Source organism: Kwoniella shandongensis, chromosome 7, assembly GCF_008629635.2.
Source record: "Kwoniella shandongensis chromosome 7, complete sequence".
Classification (NCBI taxonomy): Eukaryota; Fungi; Basidiomycota; class Tremellomycetes; order Tremellales; family Cryptococcaceae; genus Kwoniella; species Kwoniella shandongensis.
The window spans coordinates 333,592-352,699 of NC_089293.1; the positions used below are offsets into that span (position 1 = coordinate 333,592).

Genomic DNA, 19,108 nt, shown 5'->3' on the forward strand with positions numbered 1-19,108 from the left:
GATTGAGAAGAGGGGGTGGGAATAAAGAAGAGTTATGTGGGAGGGAGCAAGAGCATTCGATAAAGGGTTTGTTGATGGGGAGCGGATAAAGAACTGCAGCTACGCGGGACACTCAAATCACAGTAACGCCGCGGGAATTAACCATGGGATTGCTGGTGGCACTCTTCACCCTGGTCAAGTCAAGTGGAGGAAGAGGTAGTGGAGGTTGACCCCGGTCAATGATGATGATACAACGCTTGATTCAACGTTTCTTCCTTGCTACATGTAACAGGTCAACACAATACGCGATGACGGACCTCACTTCCAGACTGGAACCTTACCTCCTTCTCGCGAGATCCACAAAAGGAGCAGCGGCTGCCAAAGTTATCGTCGACGCTACAGCTGCTGTGAGCTATTGATTCTACAGTGCGATTCCGAGACGTTTAGCTGACGTCGTGTGATAGTCTGGCGTGTATGTCTTCGCAGACTTGCTGGAGCTGCCTAATATTCAAGAGGTCAGCTGCCTTTCTCTCCCTAGGCGTACGAGCAGCTAGCTGACGAAGTGGAAGCAGTTGTCGAGCGATCCGAACTTCAGCGGACACTACAACCTCCTTCGACTGTTCGCGTATGGTACCTTGGAACAGTATGAAGGCGAGTTATCAGCTAAGGAGTACCCTAGCTTGACACCGTAATACAGCTAACACGTAAGGCGATAGCGGATACATCCATATTCCCTTCTCTTACCCCTGCGCATATCACCAAGTTGAAGCACCTCACGCTCGTCTCTCTCGCGCTCCAGCATCGAGTGTGTGTCCTTCCACCAGCTTGAAATTCCGTCATGAATGATGACAACAGCTGATACGACTGAGCGCAGTCTCTACGATATGACCAACTTCTCCATGCTCTTCGACTTGACTCAATACGTCAGCTCGAAGACCTGATCATTGATGTCATCTACGCGGGTTCGTTAGGAGGAAAGATGCATCACCACGAGAAGGTGTTGCATATCGATTGGGTAGCAGGACGGGATTTGGAAGATGCTGATCTGGTCAAAGTTCAAGCTGGTCTGGAGAACTGGTGAGTCAGCTGGCGTGCACAGCCTCTTCGCCTCGACAGTAAGCTGATTTCTCGTGGTGACCATAACAGGTGTAAGACGGCGGAATCGTTACTTTCAGCTCTGGACGCACAGATCGATCATGTTCGTCGTACTTCCGCCGCAGAGAACGAACAGCTATCAGAATATCGTCAACAACGAGATATCGATTATCAAGAAATTGTCAACGATCTCCGAATACGTTCTGCCAACAAAGGTGGAGGTAGTGGTCGAGGTGGTTTGGGATCATTCCTTCCACCATCAGCATCAGAAACAGGAGGTCTGTCACAGGAATCTCTCCTCTTCGCGCTCGCGTCTGGAGGAGGAGCAGGGGCTGCGTTAGGAGGGAGGAAGTGGGTGCGCTTCTGTCTTTCCCATCCCGAAAGAGTTGTTGATACTGATGTCATTTGTGCGTGGGAATAGTCTGACTCGTAATCTGTCCAATCCGGAGGAAGCGGATAGTCTGAGATCCTCCAAGCGGTCTAGAGATTAGGTAGCGCAGGGAGAAGAAGGCATAGGGAAAAGATATAGTCATTGTTGTAGCACTGTATATACCGTCATTCATGCATGTACGACCATTCACGATGATCCCACAGGCATAAGACAAACGAGCGTGAACAATCCTTGTTACGTAATACTGCCATTCCCACCACAACATACAGCGTGTCAAATGTCCAAAACGCCTGCTACCAACTCATTCATTGTATCTGTATCCGACAATACACCAAATGATACAACGGTAGACACAACGCCCTGATCATCATGACAGCAACCGTGGCCCCTGCTTCTGGCAACTCACCACTCTCCGACCGCCTGACCGTACAAGAAAAGCTCCTCCTCGCGCAAGCTGTATATAAGCTCGGCGCTCTCAGCTGGCCTGCAGTCAGCAAGTTACTAGTAGCCCATCCATGTTGTATTACCAGACCGAAGGACCTTTTCTCGGCTGAAGCGTGTGAGGGGAGTTATGTCGAGTTGATGACGGGGATAGGGATCAATGTGTAGGTGTCATATTTTCCGCTCCGCACCTTCCTGCGTACTTAACATCAACGTCGAATAGTAGATTGCAATTGACGAGTACTGACGATGTTATTCGCTTTGTAGGCCAGCGCAAGATGCTATGAAGCCTCAAGGTAAGATTCTCTCCAAGCTCTATTTCACATTATTGTGACAGCAAGGCACCAAGCTGATTCGACCACCCTCCTAGCCAAAGTCCACCTTCGACTTGCTCAAACATTTTACCTCGCGCGCATGCAAGAACTTCAAACCACCATTACCACCTACGAATCGCGTTTCACCCAACTCATGTCCGAGATCAATGCCATCAGAGCTGGCGAGATGGATGACGAGATAAGGGCTGAGCTGAGAGGAGTGTTGGCAAGGAAATATGGGAAGAGGTTGTTGGATAGCTGGGTTCCAGAAGTTGAGGAGGTCAAGAAGGCGGTAGAGGCCGGCAGACCAGAAGCGAGTGAGGAACAACAAGAAGAGGAGAGAGCAGAGGAGGAGAAAGAGGTTAAAGAGGAGGAGCGGGAGGAAGAGGCAGAAGAGGTACATGCGGGTGTGAAGAGTGCAGAAGGTGAAGAGGCTATCGAAGACGTGCAGATGGATGATGAGGACGAAGACGAGACTGAAATGAAAGAGGAGGAAGCTGAAGAAGAGGCCGATGAAGAGGAAGAACAAGAGGGGACCCCCGTCAAGACACCTAAACGCCCTTCGCCTGCCGCGTCAAACCGTTCAGATCTCTCTCCACCTGGCTCTGACCTCTCACCGGCACCTTCTGATCAAGGATCACCGGCTCCCGCTGAAGACGAAGAAGAGGAGGAAGGGACCTCTGTCCCTCCTAGGTCTCGGACCAACAAACGAAAAGCCAGTACTCAACCACGCGGCGCTCCTGCATCAAAGCGTTCTGGACGAAGGAGCAATGCAACAGCACCTGCAGCCTCACCCGCTCCTACCCAACCTGAATCTGAAGCTGCTGAACATTCCGAGGCCGAGGAAGAGGGACCTAGTACGCGAGGTCGTCGACGAAGTTCGAAGCGGGAATCGACGACACGAACTGGTAAAAAGCCACAGGACTCTCCGGCGGCTTCTACACGAACGAAAGACTCTTCACCTGCCGTCTCAAGACGTGCGCCGTCGGTTTCTTCGAACACTTCCGCCACACCCGGTGGCGCTCAAGAAGAGAGGAGAAGTTCGAGACGAGCTGCTGCCACGGTCAAGGGTAGAGGGATGAGGGATGATGTGGTCTCTAAATCTGTCAGAGAACAAAGTGCGGCAGTGGAAAGTGTGAAAGCGGAAGAAGTGGACGATGACGATGTAGAGATGGAAGAGAAGAAAGTGACTCGAGCGTCCGGTAGAAGAAAAGGTGGAGCACAGCAGCATCATACACAGGCACAAGAACCACATGCTACCCCGACGGGGGAGAGAGAGAAGAGAGGGACGAGAGCTTCAGCAGCTAGAGGTGAGTAGTTGAGATATTTCGGAGATATGAAGATGCATGGCCAAGACAAATACCAATGACTCGATGGCTGTATGGCTGACAGGTAGCCCTCCACCCTCGATCAGTCGTACGCGAGTCGGTCGAAAATGATCAGGATGACGACGAGGAGGGTGGTGGTACAGCGGAGCCGGAACATGAAACAAGTATGAAAATCGAAACACCAGCACCAGCTTCTGCTTCAGCATCTGCCTCAGCTGCTGGTGGATCAGGGACTCGATCTACGCGAAATCAACAACAAGCATCGAAAAGCTCGCAAAAGCTCTTATACTCGTTACTTGATACCATCTCGTCACATAGGAACGGGAACGTTTTCCAGAATCCGGTGAAGAAATCGGATGCGCCTGATTATCACGAGGTGATCAAACGACCTATGGATCTGAAGACGATACGGGGGAGAATCAAGGATGGTCAGATATCGAGTATAGACGAGTTTGAAAGAGATGCCTTGTTGATTTTCGCGTGAGTCGGTCCTTTCACGATCTTGCCGAGATGATCAAGCTAATGTTTGGGTGGTTTCGTAGCAACGCGATGATGTACAATCAACCTGATTCACAAGTTTACGAAATGGCAAAAGAGATGTTGAAGGATGCCGAGAGTCACATTGCTCATTTCAGGAATATGCAGCATCACCTGAGTCGGTGAGGCTGGTGGTGATTGGTGAGAGATGGAAAAGGAAGAGGTTCATGGTTGTACAAATGAATTGGGGTAGACGAAGTATGATGTGGCGCCAGCAGAAGACGCTATGGCAGCCTTGCCTTATGACAAAGAACGTAGTACATGCTAGCGCCGAATGAACGACATACATATGTTCGAGAGACCGTCTCAACTGGACCCATCATCCTTTTCAATGAAGGCCGGACAGTCACATCAATGCTCCAATCGTGCTTCACGATCCTTTGACATATCTTGTCGTGGCGCATGTCGGTTGTAAATGACCGATCGGTCAAAACCGATTCGTGCCTTGCTTCGTGATTAGGCGATATCGCGTCTGAAGTGACTTTAGTGCTTGCTAGCTGATTGTCTCAGTTCATTATCGTCTGATCACGCCAGTGTTGGTGAAATATAACGCCATAGCAGTATGGGCTATGGGATGCATCGGATACAGCCGAGAGTGTGAGACTGTGTCGTTGCAATATAAACTCATTACTCATCCGTTCGTGTTGTTCGTCACTCAAGCCTTCGTGATCAGTTTCCTCCTTCAACGAAGCGATCCACAATGGCATCAAGGGGACATAACCGAACTCGGGGTATAGTCTCTGGTATAGCTCTCTTCACTCTTCTCTCGCTCGGAGCGGTCTTGACCACACTCACCACAACGACCAACCTCATCTCCCTCCCCAACGTCCTTCTCTCCACTACCACCACGAAACATAATAAACACGGCGGATCGATCTGTCCCCAACCTGATTATTCGAGACCGTTCAACTCTTCAGGATATTTCGATACACCCCAATTCTGGGATCTGCAAAAGGGGAGATTGAGTGAGGCTATACGACATAATACGGTCAGTTATGATGATTTGGGTGATCCATTACCTGCCAAAGGGGAGAAGAGGGATGAAAGATGGGATGTGTTTGATACGTTCCAAACCTTTCTCCGAGAGACTTATCCTCTAAGGTAAGTGTATAGGCCTGGCACAGTACACCTGCTCTCTGTCTCTTTCTTGAATGAGGTACTGTGCATTCTCCTTGACACTAACACTTGCTGCCTCCCCTTGTCCCGAGCAGTTTCTCCAAGACCAAGGTCGAGAAAGTTGGGGGGTACACTCTCATTCTCACACTTGAAGGAACGACAGATGCAAAACCGCTCTTGTTGACTGGTCATCAGGATACTGTCGGAGTTGGATCGTTGGCGGATTGGGACCATCCTCCGTTCGATGGGTACTTTGATGGTGTGAGTGACGGACGCTTGTTTGCACACGTTGCTCCATTGTCATCCCTCTCCTTCTGCCTTATGTGCGAAGATATTCGATCGCAAAGGTCCTTCTTAATCCCTCACCCTTGGATCCCTTCAACCCCTCATTCCCGCCGGTGGCAAGAGCTGATCTCTGTCGGATTAGGAATTCATCTGGGGTCGAGGTTCGTCCGACTGCAAAACCAATGTTATTGGACTCCTCTCCGTCCTTGAACACTTGCTCGAGAACGAATACACCCCTCGCCGTACACTCATCTTGGGCTTCACGCAGGACGAAGAGTCTGGTGGGAGGGGAAGCACGGCGATCAACGCGACGTTGGGTGAGAGATATGGGAAGAATGGGATAGAGTTGATTTTGGATGAAGGTGGGGCGGGGCTTAATGATGAGTGGGGACCGTTGTTGGCATTGCCAGGTCTGGCGGAGAAGGGTGAGTGGGAAAGTGCTTCATTGTAACACAACTGGATATGATTTTGCCGACTAGGTTCAGTACCGTCTCCCGCCTTGATGCCAACCCTCTGTCTGAGCTCAAACCTAGTCGAGAAGTTTTTGCTGACATATGTGTACATATTTACCCTCGTAGGCATAGCCAACCTCCAATTCACCGTCACTTCACCAGGTGGTCACTCTTCCGTCCCTCCTAAACACACTTCAATCGGATTCCTCGCCCACATCCTCTCCCTCGTCGAAGATGCCGACATCTTCCAACCGGCACTAACCACCTCTCATCCATATTATCACTATCTCGAATGTGTTTCCGAACATGGTGATCCGTCTCTCGTCCCGAAATGGTTAGATTCAGAATTGTCAAACGGAAACAAAAAGGATTTGAGCGGGTTAGCGAGGAAAGTTCAGGAGATTGTGGGGACGACGGAGAAGTGGTTATTGACTACCACGAGAGCTGTGACGAGGATTGGAGGGGGGATAAAGAACAATGTCTTGCCCGATGAGGCGCATTTCTTGGTCAATTCCAGGTTGGAGGTGAGTTGGGTCAAAGTAGCGCAGTCTAGTCTTGAACTTGAATAGCAATCCTAAGTGATAGTGATGAGTATCTGACAAGTATCGTACCTCCCACGGTTTGGTGTGACTTGCTATAGGTAACTACGACACCTCAAGAATACGTCCAGACGATTGTCGACACCGTCCTTCCTCTCGCGAGCAAGCTCGACCTGACTGTCAAAGTCTCAAACCAAACGCTTCACACCGGATCATCCGGTATCCTCACTATTGAACCAACTATGCTCCATCCCGCTGCACCAATCACTTCGTGGAAATCACCACAATGGGCCATACTCGGTCAAGCTATACGAGCAACTTGGGGTCCGGAGACTATAACAGCGCCGAGCTTGGCAACGGGTAATACTGATACGGCGAGGTATTGGGATTTGACGGAGAATATAGTTAGATGGACGCCGCTTAGGGTAGAAGCGAGAGTGGGGATACATGGTGCAAATGAGAGGATTCAATTGAAATCTCATCTTGAAGCGGTCAAGTTTTATCATGGTGAGTGCGATGCGGTGCGGTGCGGTGACAGCTCCAGCAGAACTGGTACTGCTTCTGGAACCAGTCTGTACTTGTCGACAACGACAAGCCATAGGCATTAGGACAAAGACGCTAACCATGATACTTCGCTGCAGAGCTCATCCTCAGATTCGACGAGATCGCTTAGGCAGATAGCAAGACCTTAATGCCTAGAGAAGACGGACGGACAATGTGACCAAAAATATAGAACGGAAAAATGCAAAAGATATGAACCTTGCTCGTGTGATGTAATGTATCTCCCTGTTTTGCCCTCACATGCATCTGCAAGAAATAGAATGGTGGTGCTCAACGCCTGTTACTCATATGCACATACATGGCTGAGATATATATTTTAAGTGCGGGATATGTCGACAATTTGTTCTTCAAGCGTGGTCGTTATGTTAATTAAAAACACGAACCCCAAACTCCCTTTTTTGACGACCATCTCGTCTGGCAACTATGAACAGCTGATGATGAATCTTCTTACCCTCTCGCTCGATGTCATGTTGTTCATGTCGAGAGCCTTCTCGTTTCCCTATGCTTCCACCGTTACTGATTGACTCGATATACTATTCTTCTTTCCATTTTTTCTCGTTGTCAATTTCCGCATAGAGCGCGTTCCGTGCTGGCTGTTCACTCGCTTGTCGGGACAAGGCGAGAAAACCGTTTTAATCGGAAATGCTGACCAGTCGATCAGATATTGAAAGGGACACTTGGATCGGCTTGCCAATCGAACGTATTCCCCGCTACTTGACCCCAAAAGTCTGCAAACTGATCGATATCCCCTGTCTGCTGCACCCCACCATACTGTTGCTGCTGCTGTGGTTGCTGCTGCTGTTGTTGTACTTGGCCGGAGGTGGATGTCGCTTGTACTTGCGTTTGAGCCTGCCAACTTGACGGGGAAGGACCTGATCCGCTCGCTGAGTTGGGTGTGTTCTGACCCGAGAAAACTTGGCCTTGAGCGGATGTGTTTTGCATAGGAGGATAAGTCGCTGTCCCATCACCTGTGAAAGTGATGTTGTTCCAGAAATTGGAAGCACCGTCGCCGAATCCTTGTAAGAGCTCGAGACCGTCAAACGTGACACCACCAAGATCGAACGTCATATCGTATGTTGGCATAGCAGCAGTTGGAGTATATTGACCAGATGGCACTATGGGTGGTATACCTCCAGTTTGTGTGGATGTTACGTCCCGGGAAACAGCGGAATAATAAGGCGGATACTGCTGAGTCGGGGTAATATCATCAGCTCCGACAAGGGTGCGGGTGTCAGAGGTTTCGTAGAGCCGTTGTCGCTTCTCCGAGTTGGCAGGATTGGAGTAGGATTGCCATTGTTGACCGTTGCCGCCTTGAGGAACGGCAGGAGAAGGGGAGGATGACGTCGAGTGGCTTCCTCGAGGACCATGCGATGTAGGTGGGGCCATAGGACTTCGCTGAGATGTCGGCTGCAAGACCAAACCCCTAACGGGATGATCGCCCGGAGTCGACTTCCTCTTCTTTCCCACCACGGTGCGCGGATTCTGCTTCACAGCAACAACGTCCCTTGCCCTCGCCGCCGCGTCATTTAACAGGTCCTTCAATTTTCTTGCGCCAGGCCACACAGGCTCCAAAGCCTGCAAACTTCTTCTACACGCCTCTACATGCGTTCCTACTGTCTCGATTACAACCTGATCACGAGCTTGCACCTCGCAAAGCAGAAGGATGACGGCAGATGACCAGAGATATTGGCAGTACACCGCGAGATGGTGGGAGGGCGGAATGAGGGTTCGTGATTGCGATGCGATGTGAATGACCGAACGTGCAGCGTCGACACAGTGTGCGAGGGATTGAGAAGAGGGTGGAGGTTTGGGTCGAGGGTAATCTGGGTTTGAGGGGAGGAAGTTTCGATGCAATGTGATCAAGATGGTAAAGTATGAGTTGCTGAGAATCGCAGAGACGATGGAAACTGAACGAGCCGGTGATGCTTCTTTGTACTTCTTTGGCTAGCGGTTGAATTGTCTGTCAGCGGGTCGTCGATCCAATCTGGGTATCAGGTACCGATTCCACTCACCACGTCGTTCTCGAGCCAGTCGCGAAGAAGCTTGTCCAACTTGTTGATCGCGTTCTGCTGTGATAAAGCCCAGGACGGATCCGACACCGACCTGCCATTCGATGGCCTGTACAACAGATGCACGACTCGTCCCGCGACCTTACACAATTTGGTAAGCGCTACGAAACCAGACATCGTTGACCCCACCGGCTCTTCCACACCTTCCAAGTTTATGGAAGCCGCATCATCCTGGACCAGCTGGCGTATACCCTCGTCGTCGATCTCCGCAGGATACCCTACGTCGATATCAAGATCATCGACACCGAGCGGTCTACCGAGGGATATCGACATCATACGCTCGAGACCATAGATCGCCCACCAACATCGAGCGCGCAATTGCTTTTCGGCAAACGGAATGCGGAGTCGAGCGGTAGAACGGTGGAGACCGAGGTCTTGAGCGACACGAAGCGCTTGTCCGGCCAGCAACCATGACATCGGCATAGCATTGACGCTGGCTTGGAAGGCGGCCATCAGGGTGAGACATTGCACTTGGTGGATGTTGACGTCTTTGAGGGTAGTGTAATGAAGGATCTGAGCCCTAGGAGACCACCATAACAATCAGTCACTGTCGCTTCATACCAAATCCTCAACTCACCTTTCGTACCAGATTACACCCGCTTCCGCCTCTCCGGGCAAAACCGTGTCATCGTCTGTTGCTTCCTCATTGTTGAGCTTCGTCCTCTCCCTCTGCCATGCTCGAGATGTCACGACGACCCGTTCTCCTAACGCGAAAACACCGAACACGACCGAGATGAACTACGATGAATCAGTGCACGTTTCCACATCCACGAAAGACATGTACTCACTCCTCCTCCCCAATTATAATCTCCCTTCGCTCTAGCTTCCAACAGCTTCTTGAAATCTTTTCGAAACTCGTGCTCAATAACGATCGGTAAACAAGGATGAACCTGCTCGAAGAATGCATCCACCATCTGCATAGCATCCTTCGGACTGGGATACTGCACCTCGTCGATTGACGGCAGCGCTTTCACCACTCCTGAACCTGCGACCGGTCCAAAATATGGGTTAGGGTCTCGAGGTGTATTGTCAGAACCTGGCGCGGGGGATTGTCGAGAAGATTTGGGATCGGAATTATGATGAGATGAGTGATGGGAGTTTGCATGTGTCGGAAGAGGTGGTCGTTCGAGAGCATCATGAGGTCGATCACCGCGCGAGAAAGAGTCAAGTAAGGAAAGGGTGTTAGACGATCCGATCCATCTGTAGTTCCCTCTCTCGTCTTGTGTCATTTGTCCCGCATCTTCAATGTCAGAGGTTCGAACCGCTGAATCGTCCTCTGCTTCCCGCTCTTCTCCCTCTGATTCACTGGAATTTGTGCGATCCATCTCTCCAGACCCACTGCCCGCTCCAGGTCCATCTTTTTCTCTCTCCATCCGAGCTCTACTCGCTGAATTCGACGCTTGCACTGTCGGTATAGCTGCCAGCTTCGTGTCTGCTCCACCGCCTCGCTGCGATTCAAATACTTCCAGTACAGGCAGCATCCTGCTCTGCATCGCTTCCAAAGCTTGTACTCGCTGTTCGAGATTTGCAACGTATTGTCGACTATAGGCCGCCCGATCTCTCGATGGAGGATAGACACATTCCAGTCCCGCTTGAAGGCATTGTTGGCACGTGCCAGGCTGAAGACCGTCAGACGACCCAGCGGTGGCGGCGGAAGAGGAAGTTGGGAGACATTTGGTTTTCTTTAGACGACAATTACGACAAGCCGAGTATGCTCTAATCTTGGTCGAGTCAGAGGGATTGTGGATCTCAGAGCCGGAGAATGAAGGTCGTTTTTGCTTCGAGCCAAGTTTTTTGGTCGAGGATGACGAGTTTGTTGTGGTTGTAGATGGACGAGGTTCGGGAGGTGGGTAGTGCGCTGAAAGATTAGGCGGCGGAGGTTGTGGAGGGTATGGAGGGAGACGGGAAGGGGGTCGAGTCTCGAACGGTGTCGACATGGTTGTCAATGTCGAGCGGAGTGCTTAGTGTGCTATGTACGCTCGTGATGGCGTCGTAATGGCAATAGCAAGCTATCTACGCATGGTGTGATCTTTGATTGGCGTGAAGGGAAGCATCAAACTCGATTGGGGTCGATAAGAAAGAAGACAAAGACGTGAGCTCGAAAGGAGGAGGGTGGTGAAATTGGAAAATGCTTCGAATTGGGTCGCTTCTTTTATCGTCAACATTGGAAAATTGAGCCCCACGCGGGTTGGAGTGGGGGCGTCGGCGGCAGTGGAAAATCCTCTACCCACCACACACTTTGCAACAATGATCCTCATGTATGTTCGATCGATGTCGGAGGGCGCACAAAGGACACAAAGCCTCAAAGAAGAGTATAATCAGCGCCTTTCCAGCATGTCATGTAACGATGCGCCACTAAGCACAGACCATCATACATCATCTGGGCTGCGGAGAACTACTCTGTTTCCCTTGTCATCTGTGCGTGGCCCTTTGCTGACCATCACACTTTCCCTGCCTTACGGTGCTCGGGGACTGACGGGCTTGTGCACACATACACGTACCTCGCTTCAAGATCCTTACATGCCCTGAAGCACTCTGTACATGCAATGACAATGGCTTTACAACCTGGAGTTGGGGAAATCAGACACCAAGTAGCGCGTCAGACATACAGTGCTCGACTCCTTCGGTCTTACTCTTATGTAAACCCTGTACAAGTATGCATTCATTTCTGTCCCCGTAAGCTTTGCCTTGCGCTAAGGTTGAGCGAGAGACCTCGTACGAATTTGCTGAACAACGGAGGTCTGTCTTGGGGACGTTGATAAGGTTCTTGAAGCGTAAATGTTGCCCCAGTTTTCCGTCACGTACGAGCTGTAATACAACGTTTTTCTGCTCAAACAACATCCCTCATAATGCGCTTATCGCCTGGTACTGCATATTGCGCTGATCACACTCTACAACACTACACAACACACTACCCGTATGCATAAATCACTCATGCTCAAAGCTTACAATGATCAACCCGTTAATTGCCTTGCCTTTTGTCCCTCGGACCGGGTAATGACAATGTTCCAAGTCCGGTTATACGCTGACCGGAGCTCATATCCAGGAAATTCACACCACCGTCATCCTTTGTTCGTTTAGACCGAGCTATAGGAGAGGGGCAACTCGGTCAAAGGCTACCACTACATATGAATCTTCGTTCTTATCGACTCGACGAGTTACATATAAGCTAGACATAGATAAACTAATTCGCTGGACGGTACAATACTCCCTCCCTTGAGCAACTTTTCGCTCAGTCAACATAGAAAGGTCCCTTCGCCGACAAGACAATGCCAGCAGCCATTCCTACCCTCCCCTCGTCTCCAGAGACCGAATGGGTCAAACCGACTCTCCACAATACTCATGGGGGCAAGACGTACCGACCTACTCATCCCGACTTGTTCAGAGTAGAGTTCACACCTTCGAGCTCAGGCGAGGAAGAGGACTTTTCAAGTCGTCTAGTTGCGGTCAGGGTGAGTATCTAGCCATGTTTCCACTCCAACTTCTGTCTTTCACGGCCTTCTAGATGGTCGCTCCGAGTCGAGCTGACCTAAAGGGCCGATATGTTTAGGAGTTTGAACCTCACTCCGTGATAACGACTTTGACCAACTTGTCATTGGCACCCGAGAAGGCTTATTCATCTGTACAGTTCGGTATCGGACCCAGAGATCATTTTGAGCTCAACTCGGATTTGCTTTTCAGTAGGTCTCTCCCTTCCACCTTTCGACTGCAGTTCAGCACTGGCAAAATAATACAAAGAGCTTTGTGACTAATGCGATATCGATCTTGGCGTCATAGTGAACCATTCCTGCTCTCCCAGTGCCGAGCTACACCTTACCCATCGCCGACCTGACGAATGGACGTTACGGACCGCATCAAAAGGGATCAAAGCAGGCGAAGCTGTCACATTCTTCTACCCTAGTACGGAGTGGGACATGGCACAGGGGTTCGACTGTGCTTGCGGTGCAGAGGTATGTCTTCTCTTCTTTGCCTACCATATATCTACGCAATGAAGTCTGCTCTCTGTGACCAATCGCTCTGTGCTGTTCGTCCACGTACAAGGTGGATATTGGCTGATATGATACATTTCACATCCTCAGAACTGCCTTGGGAAAGTGCTCGGAGCGAAACATATTCCCTTAGAAGAGCTAGAAAAGAGAAGTTATATAAATGAGCATATTAGGACATCGAAGGAGGATCAGGCGAAAGCTTAGACATAGAGAAGAGATTGTCGTTGGGAGGGAAATAGGCGCGGGCCCATAGAGGGGAAGATACAGCTGTTTCGGCACTATACGGATTGAAGCATGATCATGCATTACCAAATACGTAGTGTCCAACTGGCCATAACAAGCCTACCACTCGTCATGTTATGTCTCACGTCCTCACTCAACTCCTCCGCAGCAGCCTTCCCGGTCCTCGTTCGGCCCTCTCCCCCAATTCAGTGTCAACAGGACATACGTACTATACTCGAGTATCCCGTAAACATCACGTGACTCACTTGTGATATACGAGTATATGATTTCCGCATTTGATAACCGGGACGCGTCGTAAGGTACGTCATTGATATGATTGGGGGGAACAAGTGGCAAGTGCAGTGGCAACAACATGAGCATAAACTGTAGATAAGGAAAGGGAGGAGGCGCGCAATCAACCTGTTCCCCCAACTGTAGATACATACCGCGATCATTGTTGACGATACTTACTGTTCATTCCGCTCCACCATATCATACCAATCGCGTTGTAATCTACGTGTATATCTCGGTTTTCTCTATTCGACAAGCTTGATTCGATCTCTTGATCTCTTGCCACCTGCCACTTGCCACCCACCGTACGGGTCTTCGTATCACATACACAAACCACATACCATACACGTGTTCCCTTTGCCCCTTGATCCAGACCACTAAGCCGTGCTCCCTTCCTACACATACGTTTAAACAGTCTTCTCATCCCCAACCACTTATCAATCGCATTCCTGCATCCACCCTCACCACCCACAATCGAACTGCCTCAGCCCACCATGCCAATCCCACCTCGACCCATCCCTACATCCGGTCGAACCGCCCACCGACCCAATCAAGCTCACCGATCATCCCCACGTCCAGGAGCGGCAGTCCCTCGTAAATCTCTACCGCTCACATCGTCCCTCGATTGGAGAGCCGAAGTTGCCTTGCTCAACGAATTAGGTCCTGGTTCGGCTGGGAAAGGGGCGAGATCTGTCCCTGTCTCTTCTAAGATTGGATCGAAAGTCAAGGAGAAGGAGAAGGAAGTGGAGGGTAAGAGGGAAGTTGGGTTGGAAGGGTTGATCCTTGATGGTCGTGGCAAGAGGGAGAAGCGGGGTGAGTCGCGTATCAAATGAGAATTACAGTTTTCCATTGCTGACAACTGTTTTGATACGGAATATAGCTACAACGGCCACTACCCTTGGATTCGATTTCATCCCCAACCCTTCCGTTCTCGCTCTACCCGACACTTCACCTTTCCCCAACAACCCCAAACCCTCGTCCTTGCTCACCACCTCTAAATCTATCACGAGCGGATCCAATCGCCCTTCACCCGCTATCGCAGCGGCGTCCGCATCGCCTTTGGCTGGAACACCCATGACACCTGGTCTTCTCGCTCGATCTACATCAGACGCAGAAGACGAAGAAGATGATGATGGTTGGGAACATGTTCAACTTGATTCAACGGAGAGAGAGATGGACGATGAGAATGTCAATAGTGATGGTGAAGAGGATGTGATTGTTCTTGGAGATCTGGAGTTGGAGCTGGAAGAGGATATGCAGCAATTAGGCTTGGGAGAGACGAATGATAAGTCCCCTCTTGGGAGCAAGTCCAGGGGGAAGAGGGAGGGCAAGTCGACGAAGGAAACGGTCAGTTATGCGGCGGCTTTGGGGGCCTGATCAATGAATGGACATTTGGTCAGGTCGAGTAGGGTACTCGCGTTTCTTTGGAACATTAGATCGTTGTAACACATCAGTACGAGTAAAGGCAATATCAGTTGTGAAACATACATAAGTCGGTAGTCGTAACCGTAGTAAATCATATCAAACCAAATAGAGGGAGACAGTCTGTCAGTCATCCATGTAAAACATATTGTATATGTTGAGTTTATTGCTCTTGCTCAAAGCCATCACGATGTGCGTGACAATCCTGTCAGTCCATCTGAGGCCAAACTCAGTTCTCTTCGACCATATTCTCCAAACCCGTCCGCCTTGAATGTTGCACACTTGACAGTCAACTATGTGTTGCCAACCTCCATGAAACTCTCTCACATTCTAGACGATACAGGAAGATGCATGGGGTTCAATATCCACCACTCGACTATGATTTTCCCTTTTTCTGCTCTTTCATCGCCGCGATCCTCTACAACAGCACGATCAGCTTCACTCCAGAAGTCGGATAAGATGAAAAATATCCACACTCACCGCTTTTCTTTCCTCTCTTCTTCTCGCCATCTCCTTCTCCTTCTCCTCTTTACTCATCCCCGCCAGACTACTCACAGCTGCAGCTGATGCTGCAGCTTTCTGCGGCGACGCTATCGCACTGGATGGTGACGCATCGTCCACATCCCCCCAATCGTCTGTCGCTGCGACGGAAGGCGAGGGTGATTTCATCAGTGCAGGAGAGGAAGGGACAAGAGGTGATTTGACATGAGCGAATGCTGCGACTGGTGAAGGTTTGGGACTTTGATTAGGTATTATCGGTGAGGCCGGTTTTGATGTCGATGCACTTGCTTCTCCATTGGCTTTGGGTGGTGATTTGACGTAGTACGATTGTGGGGGTGGTACAACGATCTCGGGAACAGGAGCTGATTCGAATGCAGCTACAAGGAACAACTTGTCAGCTTTCTATACAACAATTCTCGGAATGTCGGTTTAAGCTTACACCAGTCGTCCTGATCCGCGTTGACGTCGATCAGATCATCCATACCCCACGCATTACCTGCATCTTCCTCTTCCCACTCTCCCGCCACAACGTCCGCCAAGTTCGATGGCGTCGCCGCTGCTTTCTTCCCGCCAAGCTTGAGTCCAGTCGTCGAACTCTGGCCCAAGCCAGAAGGTTTGCTCGCCGGTTTGGATCTGGGTACCGATGGTCCGGGAATCGTAGGTGAAGTAGCACCGAAAAACGAACCGTTATCGCTACTTGGTCTCGGTGAATTGGCTGGTGAAGTGTTGGCAGATGTCGTAGATGGCGGAGCGAGATTGTTGGCGGCTGACGCTGACATACTGGAATGGATCTCAGTCTGCGCGAGTTGTTTGCCCAAAGAAGCAATGGCCCATCCAGCCAGCGCTCCGGCAGCACCTGTGGCACTGTTCACGAGACCAGCTTGACCTGAGCCATTGGCAGTGGCCGTTGTTGTCACAGGTCCAAAGCTCGCAGATGAACGATCTTCATTGAGAACAGTATCGGGCTGTAAAAGGGGAACAGGTTAAGCGTGGACCAGGGGAAAGACCTTGAATAACTCACCATTGACTGTACCATTTCGGTGATCTTGCCCATGAACATATTCATAGCTTTGAAGGCTTGATCTCGTACAAGTCTACACTACTCGTCAGTCTCCCACACATGACTGCACAGACTCAACACTTACTTCTCCTTGTCAACCAACGTGAACGCCATGTTCGGTACGACTTTACCTGCCAAGTCCTCACGATCAAAGCATTCCACAGTGGCCATCAAAGCCATCAAACCTGCCACTCTTGCATGGACGAACGGATCTTTCAAACTTCGAGCAAAGGCTGGGACCAGGACCTTCTTCTTCGTGTTAGGTCCGAGGATCGGGGCCAATCGACCAAGAAGGATACAAGTGTTGGTACGGATAGAAGGTTCCGTGTCCATTTGCATCTTGGCGAGTAGACGCAGGAGATCGTTATTCAGGATACGGTCTGACAGCTAAGTCGAGACAGATGTCAGATATTGTATGTCTCTTACCACACCCCGACTTACCTTGGATGCGAGCGGAAAGACAGCCTTGACGGTAGCTTCTCGAATGACAGGGACGGTGTCGGCGAAACCAGTGATCTTCACTTCCGTCAGCACATTATTGCTATCCTTTCATACATGGACTCACAAGATTTGGCCAGACCTTCTCCTGTACCATTTTCGCGTCCATCTTATCGGCATACTCTCCCAATCCATCGAGGAGCGCCATACGTGTTCCTCTGTCTGGACTTGAATACAGCTTGACGACCGGTTCCAGCACGACCTTAGGGTAATCGGATGGCGGGACAAGCTTCCCAAGCTCCAAGACCAACGGAAGCATAGCTGAGCTAGGTGCAGTAGGTAGCGACAAAGAGTGTAGTAGGGATGGTAAGATTCGGTGGGTAGTGAAAGGCGGAGGCAAGGTTCCTGCGGTGGCGGCATCTTTGATGATGCGTAATAATCCGAGTTTATCTCCGTCTGATTTGAGTTCGAAGTTATCTAAACCATCTACCAAATTGACGAGAGGATTGTTCGCCCAGAAACCAGCCGTGGACGCTTCGGCAACAAAAGCGGTAGTCGAAAGTCGAGTTCGAGCATTTGGATTCAGCATACGTTTCCATAGTGGGAATAAAGTTTTCGGGAGTGCGCCGGATGATGAAGGTGTGGGTTGGGACGTCAGCGAAGGGAGAGGAGACAGTGGATTATATAACGAGAAGAGGAGGAGAGCCAAGATGTATGTGTCTGATTGAGCTGGATCGGTACTGAACAAAGTGTCAATCACCTGGAAGCCCAACTGGTCAAGGATAATACTTACTCTCTTAATACACCCCAACCTCCCTTTTTCACCTCTGGTGCGGACCTTTCCCCAACATCTCCAGGTGCGACACCAGCTAGGGCCCACAATACACCGGCGGAATCGTCACGACCTGTGAGGAGATCGAAGCCGCCCAAGCGCCATTCCAAAGATGGAGTGATGAAGATTGTTGAAGGGATGATATATGAGTGATGTTGCGACAGTGGTGGGGAGTTGAGGAAAGCCAGGGCAGTCTACAATAGAGGAAGTCAGTCAAGTACATACTCTGCCGAGGAGCGAAGGGTCACCCACAGAAATACTCTTGACACCCCATCCTATCCACTCCTCTTTACCCTTCCCTTTCGTTGCTCCAGATCCTGCCAATCCACCTCCAGTCTCCCAATCTCTCAGAACTCCTTCAAGGGGTCGTACACGCTCCGTAGCAATGTACACATGCGTCTCGGTCTCCACCGAATCTATGTATTTGACTCTGTGGACAATCACGATGCCACCATATTAGTACACCACAAACAATGAGTAAAGGTGGAGGAGAACCAATGTCATATATTGAGCAACTCACACGTCAGGATGTCGAATAGTCCGTAACTTTTTCAAAGCATTCCGAGCAAGTTGAAATAGTGTTTTTCTATCCTTGTTACCTGGTTGTAACGGGGGCAGTGTCGAATCGAAGATGAACAAGGTCAATAGAGTGCCATCGTCCTGCGTTCGCAACCATCAGCCACGAGTCCAGAATCAGAGCACACGAGGGTAGGGAAGTACTCACACGCTTCACACCCTCACGTATCTCCCATATCGAGCTTTGGCTATCTAAGCCAGGGATACGCTCTCCGATCGAAAAGGGGAAGGTGACACCTGTAGACTGAAGGACAGATGTGGTTATTGATTTCAAGTAATTCATGTTGAGTTGTAGCGCGCTCGCTGGACAACGAAGCGTGGTCAAATTTCCGTGAAGTCGTCAAGATCTATGAAATGCTGTCCGAGCACTGTTGTGATTCAGACCAGCTATACGAACAGTGTCAAACCTAGGAGACAAGAGGTGAGGGGACAACTTGACGTGCGTGTTGCCCTCATTGTAGATGTCATTGACAGCCCAAAGCAACCTCCATCCCATGTCCAGTCGCGTGGCTTCGACTATCGTTACGTAACCATTCGATTCGCACTGTTCGAGTTAACTCTCCAGGAATTTTGCGAGTCAGTGACAACCAACATTTCCATACAACTCACCTTCTCATTCACGCCTTCTCCTTCTTGGCCTTGTCGTCAAACAACCCCATCCCAAATATCT

The 19,108-nt window shown here is 50.2% G+C and overlaps 7 protein-coding genes across 7 annotated transcripts; 5 read left to right on the forward strand and 2 right to left on the reverse strand.

Moving 5' to 3' along the window:
• Window positions 1-287: 287 nt before the first annotated feature.
• Window positions 288-1,565, forward strand: CI109_104000 (uncharacterized protein; the record flags this gene model as incomplete). The annotated part of the gene is made up of 7 exons (XM_065967409.1): window positions 288-386; window positions 444-494; window positions 552-630; window positions 696-784; window positions 854-1,056; window positions 1,126-1,425; window positions 1,496-1,565. The coding sequence occupies 7 exons, from the start codon at window positions 288-290 to the stop codon at window positions 1,563-1,565; spliced, it is 891 nt and encodes a 296-aa protein (XP_065823481.1).
• A 269-nt stretch (window positions 1,566-1,834) lies between these two features.
• CI109_104001 (uncharacterized protein) lies at window positions 1,835-4,211 on the forward strand (the record flags this gene model as incomplete). The annotated part of the gene is made up of 5 exons (XM_065967410.1): window positions 1,835-2,070; window positions 2,174-2,202; window positions 2,277-3,530; window positions 3,635-4,028; window positions 4,091-4,211. The coding sequence occupies 5 exons, from the start codon at window positions 1,835-1,837 to the stop codon at window positions 4,209-4,211; spliced, it is 2,034 nt and encodes a 677-aa protein (XP_065823482.1).
• Window positions 4,212-4,785: 574 nt separating this feature from the next.
• Window positions 4,786-7,150, forward strand: CI109_104002 (uncharacterized protein; the record flags this gene model as incomplete). The annotated part of the gene is made up of 6 exons (XM_032005268.1): window positions 4,786-5,186; window positions 5,297-5,462; window positions 5,629-5,911; window positions 6,065-6,462; window positions 6,579-6,984; window positions 7,119-7,150. 6 exons carry the CDS (start codon window positions 4,786-4,788, stop codon window positions 7,148-7,150), a joined length of 1,686 nt encoding a protein of 561 aa, XP_031860502.1.
• Window positions 7,151-7,695: 545 nt separating this feature from the next.
• On the reverse strand, window positions 7,696-11,044 carry CI109_104003 (uncharacterized protein; the record flags this gene model as incomplete). The annotated part of the gene is made up of 4 exons (XM_032005267.1): window positions 7,696-8,982; window positions 9,051-9,627; window positions 9,685-9,845; window positions 9,896-11,044. The coding sequence occupies 4 exons, from the start codon at window positions 11,042-11,044 to the stop codon at window positions 7,696-7,698; spliced, it is 3,174 nt and encodes a 1,057-aa protein (XP_031860501.1).
• Window positions 11,045-12,376: 1,332 nt separating this feature from the next.
• Window positions 12,377-13,300, forward strand: CI109_104004 (uncharacterized protein; the record flags this gene model as incomplete). Its single annotated transcript, XM_032005266.1, has 4 exons — window positions 12,377-12,559; window positions 12,658-12,787; window positions 12,885-13,057; window positions 13,187-13,300. 4 exons carry the CDS (start codon window positions 12,377-12,379, stop codon window positions 13,298-13,300), a joined length of 600 nt encoding a protein of 199 aa, XP_031860500.1.
• Window positions 13,301-14,103: 803 nt separating this feature from the next.
• Window positions 14,104-14,986, forward strand: CI109_104005 (uncharacterized protein; the record flags this gene model as incomplete). The annotated part of the gene is made up of 2 exons (XM_032005265.1): window positions 14,104-14,422; window positions 14,490-14,986. The coding sequence occupies 2 exons, from the start codon at window positions 14,104-14,106 to the stop codon at window positions 14,984-14,986; spliced, it is 816 nt and encodes a 271-aa protein (XP_031860499.1).
• A 421-nt stretch (window positions 14,987-15,407) lies between these two features.
• Window positions 15,408-18,721, reverse strand: CI109_104006 (uncharacterized protein; the record flags this gene model as incomplete). Its single annotated transcript, XM_032005264.1, has 11 exons — window positions 15,408-15,449; window positions 15,512-15,909; window positions 15,972-16,497; window positions 16,554-16,626; window positions 16,678-16,979; window positions 17,034-17,108; window positions 17,158-17,770; window positions 17,824-18,056; window positions 18,115-18,292; window positions 18,383-18,522; window positions 18,587-18,721. The coding sequence occupies 11 exons, from the start codon at window positions 18,719-18,721 to the stop codon at window positions 15,408-15,410; spliced, it is 2,715 nt and encodes a 904-aa protein (XP_031860498.1).
• Window positions 18,722-19,108: the final 387 nt, after the last annotated feature.